This window comes from Thalassophryne amazonica, chromosome 8, assembly GCF_902500255.1.
Source record: "Thalassophryne amazonica chromosome 8, fThaAma1.1, whole genome shotgun sequence".
Taxonomy (NCBI): Eukaryota; Metazoa; Chordata; class Actinopteri; order Batrachoidiformes; family Batrachoididae; genus Thalassophryne; species Thalassophryne amazonica.
Window position 1 is genome coordinate 29,065,488 of NC_047110.1, and position 17,420 is coordinate 29,082,907.

Sequence of the window (17,420 nt, forward strand, 5' to 3'; positions counted from 1 at the left end):
GTAGAGAGGGTGTCTGTCTCCCTGATCCAAATTGGGAGCTGGTTCCAGAGGAGAGGAGCCTGAAAGCTGAAGGCTCTGCCTCCCATTCTACTCTTAAAAACCCTAGGAACTACAAGTAAGCTTGCAGTCTGAGAGCGAAGCGCTCTATTGGGGTGATATGGTACTATGAGGTCCCTAAGATAAGACGGGACCTGATTATTCAAAACCTTAAAAGTAAGATGAAGAATTTTAAATTCTATTCTAGAATTAACAGGAAGCCAATGAAGAGAGGCCAATATGGGTGAGATATGCTCTCTCCTTCTAGTCCCCGTCAGTACTCTAGCTGCAGCATTTTGAATTAACTGAAGGCTTTTCAGGGAACTTTTAGGACAACCTGATAATAATGAATTACAATAGTCCAGCCTAGAGGAAATAAATGCATGAATTAGTTTTTCAGCATCACTCTGAGACAAGACCTTTCTAATTTTAGAGATATTGCGCAAATGCAAAAAAGCAGTCCTAAATATTTGTTTAATATGCGCATTGAATGACATATCCTGATCAAAAATGACTCCAAGATTTCTTACAGTATTACTAGAGGTCAGGGTAATGCCATCCAGAGTAAGGATCTGGTTAGACACCATGTTTCTAAGATTTGTGGGGCCAAGTACAATAACTTCAGTTTTATTTTATTTTTTATTTATTCACGCAGATAGAATGCAGACACATTGTCTTGCTCCATGACTATGACTATTGCATGGCATCAAAAACTGTTTTGGACAAAGTATAAATCATGACCCAGGCAGCCAATCTGTTCTTGGTACATTTGATCCCATCAGATCTCAGAAGCTTCCAGTGTAGGTCGTGGGTCGAAGGAAGACACCACCCCACTGCATTTAACCCGAAAGCCCCTTTCACACCGGGCCAACGTAGAGTTGCGTAATGCGACTACGTCGAGCTTATGCTGCCCTACGTTGCAATATGCTGTGGGACGCAAATTGACGCAAATGTTTTAAATATTTACACAGACAGGTTAAAAATTAAATATATTTAATTTTTTCACAAACTTTCAGGGTAGAGCACCTGACGCAGTGATTTCCAGTTTGATCTTTTCCCATCTCAGACTGTTACCATGACAATGGGTCCAGATCGTGTATCAGATTTGCGACTTTGACATTTTGTCTCATTGAATTGAAGGAATTAATAGCAAACAAGCTCGAAGTGGACATGCAAAATGAAGACCAACAAGATGAAAACACAGCTCCTAACAGTCACAAACAGACTGTTACAAAAAGTAAGTCCCTTCGGCTGCTCCCTTGTTTGCACTCGGGGTCGCCACAGCAAATCCAAGGTGAATCACAGACTGTTACAAACCATATAATAAATGATTTATTAACCTCACTTGCTCAGTCCGTACGGGAAAATATCAGAGCTCTGTGTTTTTTGTCAACACCTCAGTCTGATATTTTCACATACAGACCTCACACTCAGTTAATAATCTGTTATTATTTCAAGGATGTGTGTTATTTACCCCAAATACAGTAAAAAAAATAACAGTTTTTCAGAGGCTTCATTTGATGATACGGCTATCACCATGAAACGTCAAAGGCCTGAGGTCCAAGGTGTTACCCATTGATAATCTTGGTTAGGAAAAAAACATCAATGATTTACTGATTAATACAGGTCTTCCAAGCGCCTGGCTTCCCCCTCATGTTCGCTGTCACTGTTGCTGTTTTGGTCCAATTCATCTTCTGAATCTTCTCCTTTGACCATTCTGGCAGGAACCTGTAAGGCTGTACACCACCTGGTTTCTTCACTGTCAAACCCTCCTCAGTTGGGTCCATTTCATCATCATAAGGGTAAAGTCTAACTTACCTACCCCCTAAAAAAGCACATAGGCAGTAGTGGTGAGGAAAAACTCCTTTGGATTTTTTTTTTTTTTCTTTTTGAGGGAGAAGCCTCAACCAGACCATACTCAGAGGGGTGACAAACTGCTCAGGCCATTCTAACAATAACAAACATATCAAAGATACAAAATACAACAAAGAAACAAAAAGAGTTGATTATGTCACTCAGTTTCATACAGTTAGACAAGAATTTTATTTATTTATTTTTTTCTGCTGGAATTCTTGTTCTATCTTCCATGTCCAGTATATCATTAATCCATTTTTCGAAAAGTAGCTGTTTCGGTATCTGAAAACGCTGGTTCTATGTGGACAAAACCCCTATATAACACAAAACTTTTGCAGATACGGTTAAACTCGTCTCCGTGTGGACAGGCCAAAGTGTCTTATCCAGTGACACCAGTGGTGTAGTCTACGTGATACACAGGTATACGCCGTATAACCACTAAGAAAGCCCTGGAATTTATGTATACCCAGTACAAATTTCCCTGTGATATGTAACAAACCGGTGTAAATAAAATGAGCGCTAAGCGCTCACTCTCTGTAAGCTGTAGCGCACATGTACACACACGCAAAGTGTTATCACAACCACTCTACGTTAAATCTGTTGACACGTAAACGTCAGCCACTCACTGTGCTCCCCGTCTGACATGTTAATGAGCCAAGGTGCACATCTGTTCAGGTTTGGCCATTTACATTGCTTCTGAGGGTTTATCACGGGAAAATCTACGTTGATTGTGAACCCACTGGTTCTGATTTAGAAGCAGCGGATCCACAATTTACACACCAACCTCTGCCAAAGCCATTTAAAGACGTTGATTTGTGGCTCACACTTTTGGTGACTGAAGTTGCTACCTGTTCTCTTGTTGCAGGCAAGAAAAGAAAATCGTCCGCTGTTTCACACTGTACAGTTTTTATTAGTTCCTTATAATGTGCCTTTTCCATGGGGAAGGGAACTAAAGGTCTCTGGCGTGGACTGCGGAAGAACTTAGCACGACACAACCGTGCAGCGAGCATAAATGTTTTAGCAAGTATTTAATTTATAACCCTCTGAACACTAGTAAGTCCCTTCGGCTGCTCCCTTGTTTTTGCACTCGGGGTCGCCACAGCAAATCCAAGGTGGATCTGCATGTTGAATTGGCACAGGTTTTACTCTGGATGCCCTTCCTGACGCAACTCCACATTACATGGAGAAATGTGGCAGGGGTGGAATTTGAACCCGGAATTGCTTGCATATTCAGGGCCAAATTTTACAAAGTAAAGCCATAGTTTTTTTTATACACACACACACACACACACACCTATACGAGGTCTGTCAATAAAGTAACGGTCCTTTTTATTTTTTTCAAAAACTATATGGAATTGAATCACGTGCGATTAATTCAGCCAACCTTGAACCCTCTTGCGCATGCGTGAGTTTTTCCACGCCTGTCGGTTGTGTCATTCGCCTGTGGGTAGGCTTTGAGTGAGCACTGGTCCACCCCTCTCGTCTTTTTTTTCATTGTTCAGGAATGGCTCAGAGACTGCCGCTTTGCTTGATCAAAATTTTTTCAAAAACTGTGAGGCACATCCGAGTGGACACCATTCGAGAAATTCAGCTGGTTTTCGGTGAAAATTTTAACGGCTGATGAGAGATTATGGAGTGTTACTGTCGCTTTAACGACTCCCCACGGAGCCACAGGGTGCGCCGCGCCCCGAGCCGCCGTCATCTGCCTGTTTCGAGCTGAAAACTTCAAAATTTAAGCCTCTGTTGACCCAGGACATTGTGAGAGAACAGAGAAGTCTCAGAAGAGCTCGGGATCAGCAGTTTATCCGGACATTACACTGTTAAAGGAGATTTTGTAATGAAAGACGTGCGGACGGATTCGCGCATCGGCACCCAGCCGCTCATCGCGCGGCGCCACAGCAAAACACCTCCGTTGGAAGAATTACAGGACAAGATTGAACATGCCCAGCTGTTAAACAATTTCTCGGATTCTCACTCGACTGAAAGCCATCGAAAACCGCCTGAATCTTACGAATGGTTATCAACACGGAGGTGTTTTGCTGTGGCGCCGCGCGATGAGTGGCTGGGTGCCGACGCGCGAATCGGTCCGCACGTCTTTCATTACAAAATATCCTTTAACAGTGGAAGGTCCAGATAAACTGCTGATCCGGAGCTCTTCTGAAACTTTTCTGTTCTCTCACGATGTCCTGGGTCAACAGAGGCTTAAATTTGGAAGTTTTCCGCTTGAAACAGGCTGGTGACGGCGGCTCGGAGCGCGGCGCACCCTGCGGCTCTGTGGGGAGTCCTTAAAGCGACAGTAACACTCCATAATCTCTCATCAGCCGTTAAAATTTTCACCGAAAACCGTCTGAATTTCTCGAATGGTGTCCACTTCAATGTGCCTCACAGTTTCTGAAAAAATTTTGATAAAGCAACGCGCGTCTCTGAGCCATTCCTGAACAATGAAAAAAAAAGACGAGAGGGCTGGATCACTCCTCACTCAAAGCCTGCCCACAGGCGAATGACGCAACCGACAGGCGTGGAAAAACTCACGCATGCGCACAAGGGTTCAAGGTTAGCTGATGTAATTGCACGTGATTCAAATCCATATCGTTTTTGAAAAAAATTAAAAGGACCCTTACGTTATTGATAGACCTCGTATATATATACAGTGAGGAAAATAAGTATTTGAACACCCTGCGATTTTGCAAGTTCTCCCACTTAGAAATCATGGAGGGATCTGAAATTTTCATCTTAGGTGCATGTCCACTGTGAGAGACATAATCTAAAAAAAAAATATGTATGATTTTTTAATAATTTATTTTTATGTTACTGCTGCAAATAAGTATTTGAACACCTGCCAACCAGCAAGAATTCTGGCTCTCACAGACCTGTTAATTTTTCTTTAAGAAGCCCTCTTATTCTGCACTTTTTACCTGTATTAATTGCACCTGTTTGAACTTGTTACCTGTATAAAAGACACCTGTTCACACACTCAATCAATCACACTCCAACCTGTCCGTCGTAGCCAAGACCAAAGAGCTGTCTAAGGACACCAGGGACAAAACTGTAGAGCTGCACAAGGCTGGGATGGACTACAGGACAACAGGCAAGCAGCTTGGTAGAAGACAACAACTGTTATGATTATTTATTAGAAAGTGGAAGAAACACAAGATGACTGTCAATCTCCCTCGGTCTGGGATTCCATGCAAGATCTCACTTTGTGGGGTAAGGATGATTCTGAGAAAACTCAGAACTACACAGGAGGACCTGGTCAATGACCTGAAGAGAGCTGGGACTACAGTCACAAAGATTACATTACTAACACATGATGCTGTCATGGTTTAAAATCCCGCAGGGCAGCAAGGTCCCCCTGCTCAAGCCAGCACACGTCCAGGCCCGTTTGAAGTTCACCAGTGACCATCTGGATGATCCAGAGGAGGCATGGGAGAAGGTCATGTGGTCAGATGAGACCAGAATAGAGCTTTTTGGAATCAACTGCACTTACCATGTTTAGAGGATGAGAACCCCAAGAAAACCATCCCAACCGTGAAGCATGGGGGTGGAAACATCATACTCTGGGGGTGCTCTTCTGCAAAGGGGACAGGCCGACTGCACCGTATTGAAAGGAGGATGGGTGGGGTCATGTAATGCAAGATTTTGGCAAACAACCGCCTTCCCTCAGTAAGAGCATTGAAGATGGGTCATGGCTGCATCTTCCAGCATGACAATGACCCCAAACACACAGCCAGGGCAACTAAGGAGGGGCTGCATAAGAAGCATTTCAAGGTCCTGGAGTGGCCTGGTCAGTCTCCAGACCTGAACTCAATAGAAAATCTTTGGCGGGAGCTGAAACTCCAAGCCTGAAAGATCTAGAGAAGATCTGTATGGAGGAATGGACCAAAATCCCTGCTGCAGTATGTGAAAACCTGGTAAAAAAAAAACTACAGGAAATGTTTGAGCTCTGTAATGGCAAACAAAGGCTACTGTACCAAATATTAACATTGATTTTCACAGGTGTTCAAATACTTATTTGCAGCAGTAACATACAAATAAATTATTTAAAAAATCATACATTGTGATTTCTGGATTTTTTTTTTTGATTATGTCTCTCACAGTGGACATGCACCTAAGATGAAACTTTCAGACACCTCCATGATTTCTAAGTGGGTAAACTTGCAAAATCGCAGGGTGTTCAAATACTTATTTTCCTCACTGTGTATATATATATATATATATATATATATATATATATATATATATATATATATATAGCTTTGTTACAGCCTTACTTTAATTTGAAGCCAAAAGAAATGAGGCATCAGGCCAAAACACAGAAGAGTGTAGAAATGTGTCAGGAGCATCAGAACTGCTAATTTATACACAGTAGTCTTCTAAAGAAAATCCTTACAAATGTTTTTTTTTAACTTCAAGATTAATTTCTGATTACTGTATATTAAAAAACAGAGGTTTTTTTGGATTAACATTATAAGGAACCTTAGGCATTTATTTTTAGACAAATAAAAGAGCGAGAAAAGTAATGTGTATATGTTTAAGTCTTTAAAACCACCAGATATTTCCCCTCTTACTTGAATAAATGTGTGCTACCTTTGAAGCATATTACAGTCAGCTATATTGCAGTGCTAAGCATTTACTTGGCATTAAATGACTGTTCCTATAAATTGCAATACAATGCTTTAGAATCTTTGTACGTATATATGTTGTGAGTATATAGGGGTGTAGGCACATGCTGGGGGGGTGGCGAGCAAAATACACAGTACACCCACTAGAAAAATGAAGACTACACCACTGAGTGTCACAGACAGGCAACATGAACCATATTCAAACCCAAGTCTACATATTGACAGGCAAACTCCTCATCCACTGACATACTTGCTTTACAATGAAATCTGGAGGCTACTAACTTGACCCCTTGGCAATGTGTCAAGAAATGGTTAGTTCATTTTTGAGGCTGATGCAGATCTACAATAATTTTAATTAAGAGTGTTTTCCCACTGATTTTTCACTTTACCTTGGTTAAAGACATACCGGAGGACATTTGGCAAAAGTATGAGCTCTCTTAGTATAATTTAGAGTTTTGTAATTTGTAGAGATGCTGAATGACAGCCTTGTGCTTTCTAGTTTCCACTGGATATTTTTTAATCATAGTTAAGTAAAAGTTTTATTTGATTTTCTTACACATATACTGTACCTTCAATGTTGAGACACACTGAAACATCGTGAGAGTGAAGTGCTTCAGTATCATTTGGTGCAGAAGCACAGTTGATGCCACTAGAAGTATTCACCTCAGCTTCCATTTCAGAAATAATCTGTCAAGGACATAAAACAATATGTACTAAGTTGTCATGACCCCTTGACAAATTAGATTCTACTGCATGCAATCTGAGAATAGTTTGTAATTCTACTAAGAAACAGCACCTGTTCGTTCAGTGTCAACAAGTCCATATCACACCGAGCCCGACTCCCCTTCACATCTTCATTAATGTCCGCTATCCGATTCAGATATAACACAGATATTACAAACTACAGCCAGAAAGACTCAAAGCAACTCGCTTTTTCAGCATTTTGTTATGTTACAGCCTTATTCCAAAATGGATGATTTTCATTTTCTTCCTGAAATTCTACAAACAATACCCCATGCTGACAATGTGAAAAAGTTTTGTTTTTTAATTAATTAAGTATGCTCAGGTGCATCCTGTTTCAACTGATCATTCTTGGGATGTTTCTACAGCTTAATTGGAGTTCACCTGGAGTAAATGCAATTGATTCGACATTATTTGGAATGAAACCCATCTGTCTACATATAAGGTCCCACAGTTGACAGTTCATGTCAGAGCACAAACCAGGCATGAAGTCAATGGAACTGTCTGCAGACCTCTGAGACAGGATTGTCTTGAGTCACAAATCTTGGAAAGAGTACAGAAACATTTCTGCTGCATTGAAGGTCCCAGTGAGCACAGTGGCCTCCATCATCTGTAAATGGAAGATATTTGGATCCACGAGGACTCTTCCTGGAGCTGTCCCCCCATCTTAACTGAGCAACTGGGGAGAAGGCATTAGTCAGGGAGGTGACCAAGAACCTGATGGTGACTCTGTCAGTGCTCCAGCATTCCTCTGTAGAGAGATGAGAACCTTCCAGAAGGAACCATCGCTGCAGCAATCCACCAATCAGGCCTGTATGGTAGAGTGGCCAGATAGAAGCCATTCCTTAGTAAAAAGTACATGGCAGCCCACTTGGAGTTTGCCAGAAAGTCCCAGACCATGAGAAACAAAATTCTCTGGTCTGATGAGACAAAGATTGAAATCTTTAGTGTGAATGTCAGGTGTCCTGTTTTGCATAAATTAGGCACCATCCCTACAGTGAAGCATGGTGGTGGCAGCATCATGCTGTGGGGATGTTTTAAGCAGCAAGAATTAGGAGACTAGTCAGTATTGAGGGGGGTGATGAATGCAGCATTGTACAGAGACATCCTGGATGAAAACCTGCTCCAGAGTGCTCTTGACCTCAGACTGGGGTGATGGTTCATCTTTCAGCAGGACAATGACCCTAAGCACACAAGATATCAAAGGAATGGTTTCAGAACAACTCTGTGAATGTCCTTAAGTGGCCCAGCCAGAGCCCAGACCTGAATCTGATTGAACATCTCTGGAGAGATCTGAAAATGGCTGTGCACCGACACACCCCATCCAACCTGATGGAGAGCTTGAGAGGTGCTGCAAAGAGGAATGGGCAAAACTGCCCAAAGACAGGTGCACCAAGCTTGTGGCATCATACTCAAGAAGGCTTGAGGCTGTAATTGCTGCCAAAGGTGCATAAACAAAGTAGTGAGCAAAGGGTGTAAATACTTATGTACATATGATTTCTTAGTTTTTTATATTTAATACATTTGCAAAAAAAAAAAAAAAAAAAACTTTTTCATGTTGTCATTATGGGGTGTTGTGAGAAGAACTTTGAGGAAAAATGAATTTTGCCCATTTCGGAATAAGGCTGTAACACAAAAAATGTATGAAAAGTAAAGTGCTCTGAATACTTTCCAGACTCACTGTACAATGACTTAAATCATTTAGCATCATTTTGTGAATAAAAAAGCTAAATTTCCTGCATTCATGCCACAGAGAAGTGTGTGGAAGCATAAAAATGTTGCATGATGTTCTGACAAGGACTGACTAAGCTGCTTTACCTTCATCTTTCTGGAGGATAAGCTTCTCACAAAGTGCCGCTCTGCTTTTTGATGTTTCAAAGTATCTGAGCAATGATGGCGGTATGTCACCTAATACCTATAAAGTCAACCTGAAGTTAAGGCTCATTACATCGACAAATGTCAGTTTTAAGACAAAATCACATATCTTGACAAAATCAACAGGGACATCACAGGTCAACTCAAGAACATTAATGATGGCTTCAGTAAATTGGCTGTATGTGAACCACTTCTGAACACTGGTTATGTGGATGTCTGACTAACTGTAACTACCTAAACACAAAAAAGAGAACTGAGTAAAGTAATCACTGTACTATACTGTAAGCACCTTCAGCTTCTTCCACTCAGGGTCACCACAGCAGGTCTAATATGGACTTGCATGTTGATGTGGCACAAGTTTGATGCTAGAAGCCCTGAGGCAACTCCACATTACATGAAGAACTGTCTTGAACCAGAAACCTTCTACTCTGGAACACTCTGGAAACATGTCCATTAAGCACTTGGCCATATCAATAGTGATTATAGCCTATGAATATAATCATTATTTCTAACAAAAATAGCAATTTTTGAATAGCCTGAAAAAGTCTTAGGGGAAAAAGATGTACTTTTGCAAGATTCCACAAAACTACTATTACCACTTCATTTAATATAAAGAGCTAAAAATAAAACTGAATCTGTTCAGAACAGAAATGGATATCATGGATTTTTTTTTTTGTATGTATAGCTTTGATTAGGGTTAGGCAGTTGGCCGTTTCCATCATCCATCACCGATGGCTGGTTGACATCACAATGTGGAGCCACTATTATGATGCCACATTCCCAGTCTGCCACTAGGGTGCCTAGATAGCGTGGCATCAACTCAGAACATGTTGTCATTTTGGTTCCAACTGCGCTGAACTACTGAATGAACCTTCAATGTTTTCAACATTTTTTTAAAATCATTTAACCACATATAGCAACACATCCAGGTACAGGTACTATCAAAATTAATATTAAAATACTTAAGCTATCAAATTTACATAAATTTACAATTTATGATGATTTATTTAATTAATTTAAAGCCTGCTTTATTCAACTGCAGCTCTGTAACTCTGTGTCATGCAATGACGTGCGTGACAGTTTTAAAGTTCTCCGTCTCTGGATTATGCTTTATTCTGGACTAATTTGACCCTCAACAAGCTTTTCTTTCTGCAATCATCACCTCCAAATCAAAGGTAAGCTGTACATTTTCCTCGTGTATCGACTTTGTGCTGTAAAGTTGCACACTTTTCTGATCCATTTTTAATCTGCGTGCACACTGTAAAACCTGTTATAATATGATGGGAGACAAAGGACTGAAAGCAGAAAAGTGTCAAATTACACCCGTTTGTGTCATGCTTCAGGTCCCAGTCTGAACACGGTTTGAAAAAATAAACGGTCTGACTTTTAATCAGGGAAATGACAGAAAAAAGTGTGTCAGAGCGCTGAACTTTAATTTGTACCTGTCAGGGCCTGACGGTTTATCTGGTCAGTTACGGGGTTTTTGGTTTGTTTTTATTCTCATCTTGCTTTTGTATTATTTTTCTGTGCTTGTGGGATTTTGGTGTTGGGGTCTGTCTGTGGTTTTCTCTCTCTCTCTCTCTCTGGCCACGCCCCACTTCTGGGTCTTACTATGCACACCTGTCTGTAATCTGCTGATTGCCACCTGGGGCTTTATTAGTTCACAGTTGTGTTGAAGGTTTGCCAGTTTGTTGCGCCTTGTGCCATAATTCCAGCTCTTGTTCTCATGTTTTCTAGATCTGCCTGCTTCAGTGTGTTCTTGAACTCCTGCCCGTTTTTTCCGACCATGTCTAGCCTGATGATCTTTACACTGCTGCTGCGCCTGTTGGACTGCCTATCCGTGTACCGACCATTGCTTGCCTTTTCATTAAAGTCTTTTTGCAAACTGAGCTGTGACAGTGAGGCTTGCATTTGTCTCCAACCAAACCCGCCTGTCAGAACAAACTGGCCACCGATGGAGATAGCAGGCTCAGACCCGTTTCACTTTGTGGTACGGCACCACGGCCAGCAGCTCACACAGCAAGAAGAAAAGCTTGATACGCTAAGCTCTGGCTTTAGCGAACTCGTCAACCGTCAAGAGACTTTCATGGTGTCAGTCAGCGATCAGATGAATCAACTACTGTCCCGGCTCGATCGTCAGGCCATGTCGGACGCAGCATCCGGCAATCCAAGCATACCACCGGGGCTGCCGGCTGTCTCGCCGACATCCGCACCAGCGCCAGTTATCTGCAACCAGTTATCACGTCCTGAATGCTTTTCAGGTGATTCCGGAGACGTCAGACCCTTCATCACCCAGTGTGAGTTACACTTTGAACTTATGGCATCCATGTTCCCGTCTGACAGATCAAAGACAGCATACATCATCACTCACCTGTCAGGTCAAGCAGCTGCCTGGGCTACTGCCGAGTGGGGATGACAATCACCCGTCTGTGCTTCTCTCTCGGCATTCACAAAAGCCCTCGAACAAGTATTCCAACACAAGGCTCTGGGACGTGAAGCAGCTCGGTCCCTTATGAAGCTGAAGCAGGGCAATCGCCGGGTCGCATACTATGCAGTCGATTTCCGCATACTGGTAGCTAAGAGTGAATGGAACCCAGCTGCACTCCTTGATGTGTTTTCCAGGGTCTGTCAGCAGAAATTCAAGATCAGCTTGTGGTTGTGGACCTGCCAGAAGAATTGGACGACCTGATCGCTCTCGCCATCTGCACGGATCGGCGCCTACAAGACCCTCCTCGCCGTGGAAGCCGACAGCCAGACTACCAATCCCACATGCCTCCTGGCCGCTCTGCCTCCTCTGCTCGTGCCCGGACAGAGCCATCTCAGCACAGCACAGAGGAACCAATGCAGCTCGGGCGCATGCGCCTGATTCCAGCCAAGTGACAGCGCCGCCGCGTGGATGGCCTCTGTTTCTACTGTGGACAAGTTGGACACATGATAGCCGATTGTCAGGCCAGGGGTGCCACCACGCAGTCAAAGGCGGAATTGCGGGTGAGTCTTAATTCTATCTCCCCTGTTTCAACACAAAAAAATAATCCCAGCCAAATTAATGTCTGACCACACTACCATTAACGTTTCAGCTTTTATTGATTCTGGTTCTGATGTCAACCTGTTCTGTCTTCTCTCACCAGGTACCTCCACCTGAAACTATATAAGATCTTGCAGCCTCTGGTGGTACGTGCAGTGGACAGCCACGTGCTGGGTCAAATTACTCATCACATACAGTCTGTCAAATTACTGATTTCTCATATACATTCTGAATCAATCAGTTTCCATATTTTGGACAATATGACTCACTCATTAATCTTGGGGCACCCCTGGCTACAATGACACGGTCTGAATTTTGATTGGGTTAAGGGCGAAATCACATCCTGGAGCCCAGCCTGTAATTATTCATGTTTATCAAGACCCACACATACGCTGCAGGGTTCGAATCCGGATCTCGCTGGGGTACCAGATTGTTATCATGACCTAGCTGCCGTATTTAGTAAAGCGAGAGCCAAATCACTATCACCAAATCACTCCTCATCACGAATATGATTGTGCCATTGAGCTTCTCCCTGGAGCGAGCCCACCCCGTGAGAAACTTTTTTCTCTGTCGGCACTTGAACGCCACGCGATGAATGAATACATTCGAGAGTCCCTGGCAGCAGGTTTAATTTGTCATTCATCCTCACCTGCGGGGGCAGGGTTCTTCTTTGTTAAGAAGAAAGATAAGTCACTCCGTCCCTGTATTGATTACCGTGGTCTAAATGACGTCACCATTAAGAACCATTATCCACTACCGCTCATTACCACTGCGTTTGAGTTGTTGGAGGGAGCCACGGTTTTTACAAAGCTTGACTTGCGTTAAGCATATCATTTGGTCAGGATCAGACAGGGGGATGAGTGAAAACAGCTTTTAATACCCCATCTGGCCATTATTAATAATTGGTCATACCTTTTGGCCTCACAAATGCACCAGCCATTTTTCAAAAACGACGTGCTAAGTGAATTCCTAAATAAATTCATCTTCATTTATCTGGATGACATCCTCATTTTTTCCCTGGACTTAGCTACACACAAGTGTCATGTACGTACCATTTTACAAACTCTCCTTCAAAATGAGCTTTTTATGAAAGCGGAAAAATGTGAATTTCACAAATCTACAGTTTCCTTTTTGGGCTTTGTTATATCCAAGGGGGAAATAAGAATGGATCCCGAGAAAGTGGCAGCAGTGCGGGATTGGCCCACACCTGTATCACGTAAAGAAGTCCAACAGTTTTTAGGGTTTGCTAACTTTTACCGTAAATTTATCCGAAATTTCAGTACTGTTGCGGTGCCGCTGCATGCGGTTACTTCGTCCCTCTGTCCGTTTGTCTGGACCCCAGAATGTGAGGAAGCGTTCAGAGCCTTAAAACATCGCTTTACAGCGGCCCCCGTGTTACTCCTCCCTGACCCAGCTCGGCAGTTCGTGGTGAAAGTCGATGCCTCCAGTGTTGGGGTAGGAGCCGTTCTCTCTCAGAAAGATCCATCCGATGGCAGGCTGCACCCATGTGCCTACTTATCCAAAAAACCCTCTCCTGCAGAACGGAATTATGGCATCGGCAGCCGCGAACTGTTGGCAGTAAAAGTGGCCTTAGAGGAATGGCGACACTGGTTGGAGGGGGCACAGATACCATTCTTAGTCTTTTCCGACCATAAGAATGTTGAGTACTTGTCTTCGGCCAAACGACTTAATTCCCGCCAGGCTAGGTGGGCAATTTTCTTCAGTTGTTTAAATTTTTAATTGTCCTATCGACCAGGCTCAAAAAACGGAAAACCTGATGCCTTATCCCACCAGGGGGATCCGGCTGACACACCCACGATCCGGGCCCCATGCTACCAACATCCAGCTTCATGTCCGTGCTTACATGGGACATTGAGTCGAAGGTCGAATCAGCTTTAGGCAAGGAACCTATTCCCCCTGGTTGTCCGCCAGACCGCCTTTATGTCCCCAAGATGCTCAGAGGGGATGTTATAAGATGGTGTCATGACAGTCGCCTGTTCTGCCATCTGGGAATCAAAAAGACCATATCGGTGATACAACAGCGATTTTGGTGGTCAGGGCTAACCACGGATGTGGCGGAATACGTAAATGCCTGTCATGTATGTGCTACACAAAAGTCAACTAACCGCCCCCTGCGGGTGCCTTGTTACCACTTCCTGTTCCAAATCATCCATGGTCGCATATTACCATAGATTTTGTTACTGGTCTTCCATCTTCTAAGGGTACCACTGTGATTCTAACTGTTGTCGATCGTTTGTCTAAAATGGTTCATTTTATCTCTTTGCCACACCTCCCGTCTGCTAAGGAGACGGCGGAGGTCATGCTGTCTCATATTATCAAGTTACATGGGTTACCACAGGATGTTGTATCCGACCTTGGTCCACAGTTTGTGTCCCATTTTTGGAGGGAGTTCTGCCATCTCCTCACGTCGAGTCACGTCGAGTCTAACCTCGGGCTACCATCCACAGGCCAATGGGCAGACAGAACGTTTCAACCAGGAATTAAAAAAAGGTCTCCGTATCCTCGCTTCCCAGCATCCGGCATCATGGTCCTCGCAACTCCCCTGGATAGAATTCGCTCACAATAGTTTGCCTTCGTCGTCCTCCAGCTAGTCCCCTTTCCATGTTGTTTTTGGTCACCAGGCTTCGATTTTTCCTGTGGTTAACAATAACTCATCTGTTCCCTCAGCCCTCAGTCTCATCCTCCATTGCCAACGAACCTTGGAGTGGGCTAGACTCGCTCTGTTACACTCATCCGCTGTTTATAAGACTGCAGCAGATCATAGGAAGTCAGCTGTGCCACCTCTGGCAGAAGGTCTAGCTGTCCACACATCACTTAACCCTTCGGGGGCCCCCTAGGAAACTGACTCCCCGGTTCGCTGGTCCCTTTCCGGGTTCCAAGATCATCAATCCAGTTTCCATCCGGCTCTGCCTTCCCCGGTCCATGCGAGTCCACCCCACTTTCACATTAGTCAGGTCAAGCCAGTCCAATCTAGTCCTTTGTGCCCTCCTGCCGTTCCCCCGCCTTCCGCCCGGTACGTGGATGGTGACCCTGTTTTCGCTGTGCGCCGGCTCTAGGCTTCTCTCCGTTGTGGGCACAGCATCCAATATCTGGTTGACTGGGAGGGTTATGGCCCAGAGGAGCAGTCGTAGGTTCCCTCCCGGTTTATTTTGGACCCCGGGCTCGTCCGTGACTTTCATGCCGCTCACCTTGCCTCTTGTGGGCAATTGGGGGTCAGCCATGGCGGTGGGGTCCTGTCAGGGCCTGATAGTTTGTCTGGTCAGTTACGGGGTTTTTGGTTTGTTTTTATTCTCATCTTGCTTTTGTATTTTTTTTCTGTGCTTGAGGGATTTTGGTGTTGGGCTCTGTCTGTGGTTTTCTCTCTCTCTCTCTCTCTGGCCACGCCCCACTTCTGGGTCTTACTATGCACACCTGTCTGTAATCTGCTGATTGCCACCTGGGGCTTTATTAGCTCACAGGTTGTGTTGAAGGTTTGCGAGTTTGTTGCGCCTTGTGCCATCATTCCAGCTCTTGTTCTCGTGTTTTCTCGATCTGCCTGCTTCAGTGTGTTCTCGACCTCCTGCCTGTTTTTTCTGACCACGTCTAGCCTGATGATCATTGTACTGCTTCTGCGCCTTTTGGACTGCCTATCCGTGTACCAACCATTACTTGCCTTTTCATTAAAGTCTTTTTTGCAAACTGAGCTGTGACAGTGAGACTTGCATTTGTCTCCAACCAAACCCGCCTGTCAGTACCTCTGCACGTCCAGACTGCTCAGGGTTTTTAATGGAAATACATTGCAATTAGACGGGACATTTTATCCGATGTGAGTGAAAAATCTGTTGTATAAACTCCGTTATATATGATGTTTATTTTATGGAAAACAATACAAAAACTTTGGGACTTTTTTATATCTAGTTTATACAATGACGGTTTAGGTGAGTTTTAATGTACATGGGACTAGGGCCGCCATGACTAGTCAACTAGTCACGACTATGTCAACTATTGAAACCGTCGACAACTAATTTAGTAGTCGACGAGTCATTTGCTCTGAACCTTGAACCAATGAAGCAGTGCTTCGATCCGCTGCATCGTTGGATCTTTGCTTCTCTCCTCTACACTGCCAGTGTACATGGTCAGAGAGAGACCATATGTTCACTGTCAGTGTTAATTTAACACTGGTGATTTTACTGTGTATGTATTGCTGCCGCTCTTGGCCAGGTGTCTCTTGAAAAAGAAACTTTAATCTCATTGGACTAACCTAGTTAAATAAAGGTTAAACTAACAAAATAAAAATAACATTTCTGCCAAACTCACTAATTTATTTACTACTGTAAACTCTCCGTTCCTCATAACAAGCTTACCTCATCTGTGATATGAAAACCTCCCCTCCTCTTTATCACCATGATTATGGCAAACTTACCCCTTCTATGTGGTCTGAAAAACTATCCTGCTCTTCATCATCATCATTATCCCCATCACTGCGCAGCTCCCGTGACAGCATGACGTCATCCATTTCGTTCATGTCCAGGGTGCTCAAACTTCACGACTGCTGCCACCTAGTGGCCGCTAGATCCAATGGCAATTGGAAGAGATACTCAAAATGTAAAGATAAAATAAAATACATATAAAAAGAAAGAAAAACTAAAAACGCGAGGAAAGCAGACCGCCAGACAACCGGAAAAAAAGGTGAAGAATAAAGTAGGTTGGAAAAAAATAACTCGCCTTACTTTTGGGCACACTATATAACTTTTATGTGAAGAAAATCATCATTACCGTGGTACTTTCGATCTTAATACTTATATTTCTTGGTGGTTTACTTTTCAAACATTTTGCTGAATGTGTCCATCAAATTAAATGATTCCTGGAACAACGGAAGAATAAACACAACCAGGCCGTCACCGCTCCTTGTCCTTCAAATGGTTATCCGAGCTGATTTAAAAAAAAATAAATAAATAATAATAATAATAATAATAATAATAATAATAAAAACACCACATGTAAGAATAACTATCAAAACAGCATAATGTTTTTGCCTCGAGGACAAGAGTCCTGGTCTCTATGGAAACGACAGTATAAAGGAGCCGCAAAGGGACAAACTACATAAAGCAACTTAAAGGAGCGTTCAGGAGCACAGGATAATGTAGGACATTTTAACGCCAAAAGAAAAGTTAAAGCACAATAATATAAGATTGGCAGTTTTACAAAGGTTATTTTGAATCATTTCAGTTGATGTTAGCAAACTCTGTAAGATTTGTTAGGTTTAG

General features: G+C 43.2%; 1 protein-coding gene across 1 annotated transcript in view; it reads right to left on the reverse strand.

Annotated features, from left to right (window-relative positions):
* Positions 1–16,944, reverse strand: part of lrriq1 (leucine-rich repeats and IQ motif containing 1) — a 291,350-nt gene extending 274,406 nt beyond the window's left edge. The window contains 4 exon segments of the mRNA XM_034175448.1: positions 7,082–7,199; positions 7,309–7,379; positions 9,072–9,168; positions 16,577–16,944. Of these exon segments, the coding sequence (XP_034031339.1) occupies positions 7,082–7,199; positions 7,309–7,379; positions 9,072–9,168; positions 16,577–16,669 (379 nt within the window). The 5' untranslated portion in view covers positions 16,670–16,944.
* Between the last annotated feature and the right edge of the window lie 476 nt (positions 16,945–17,420).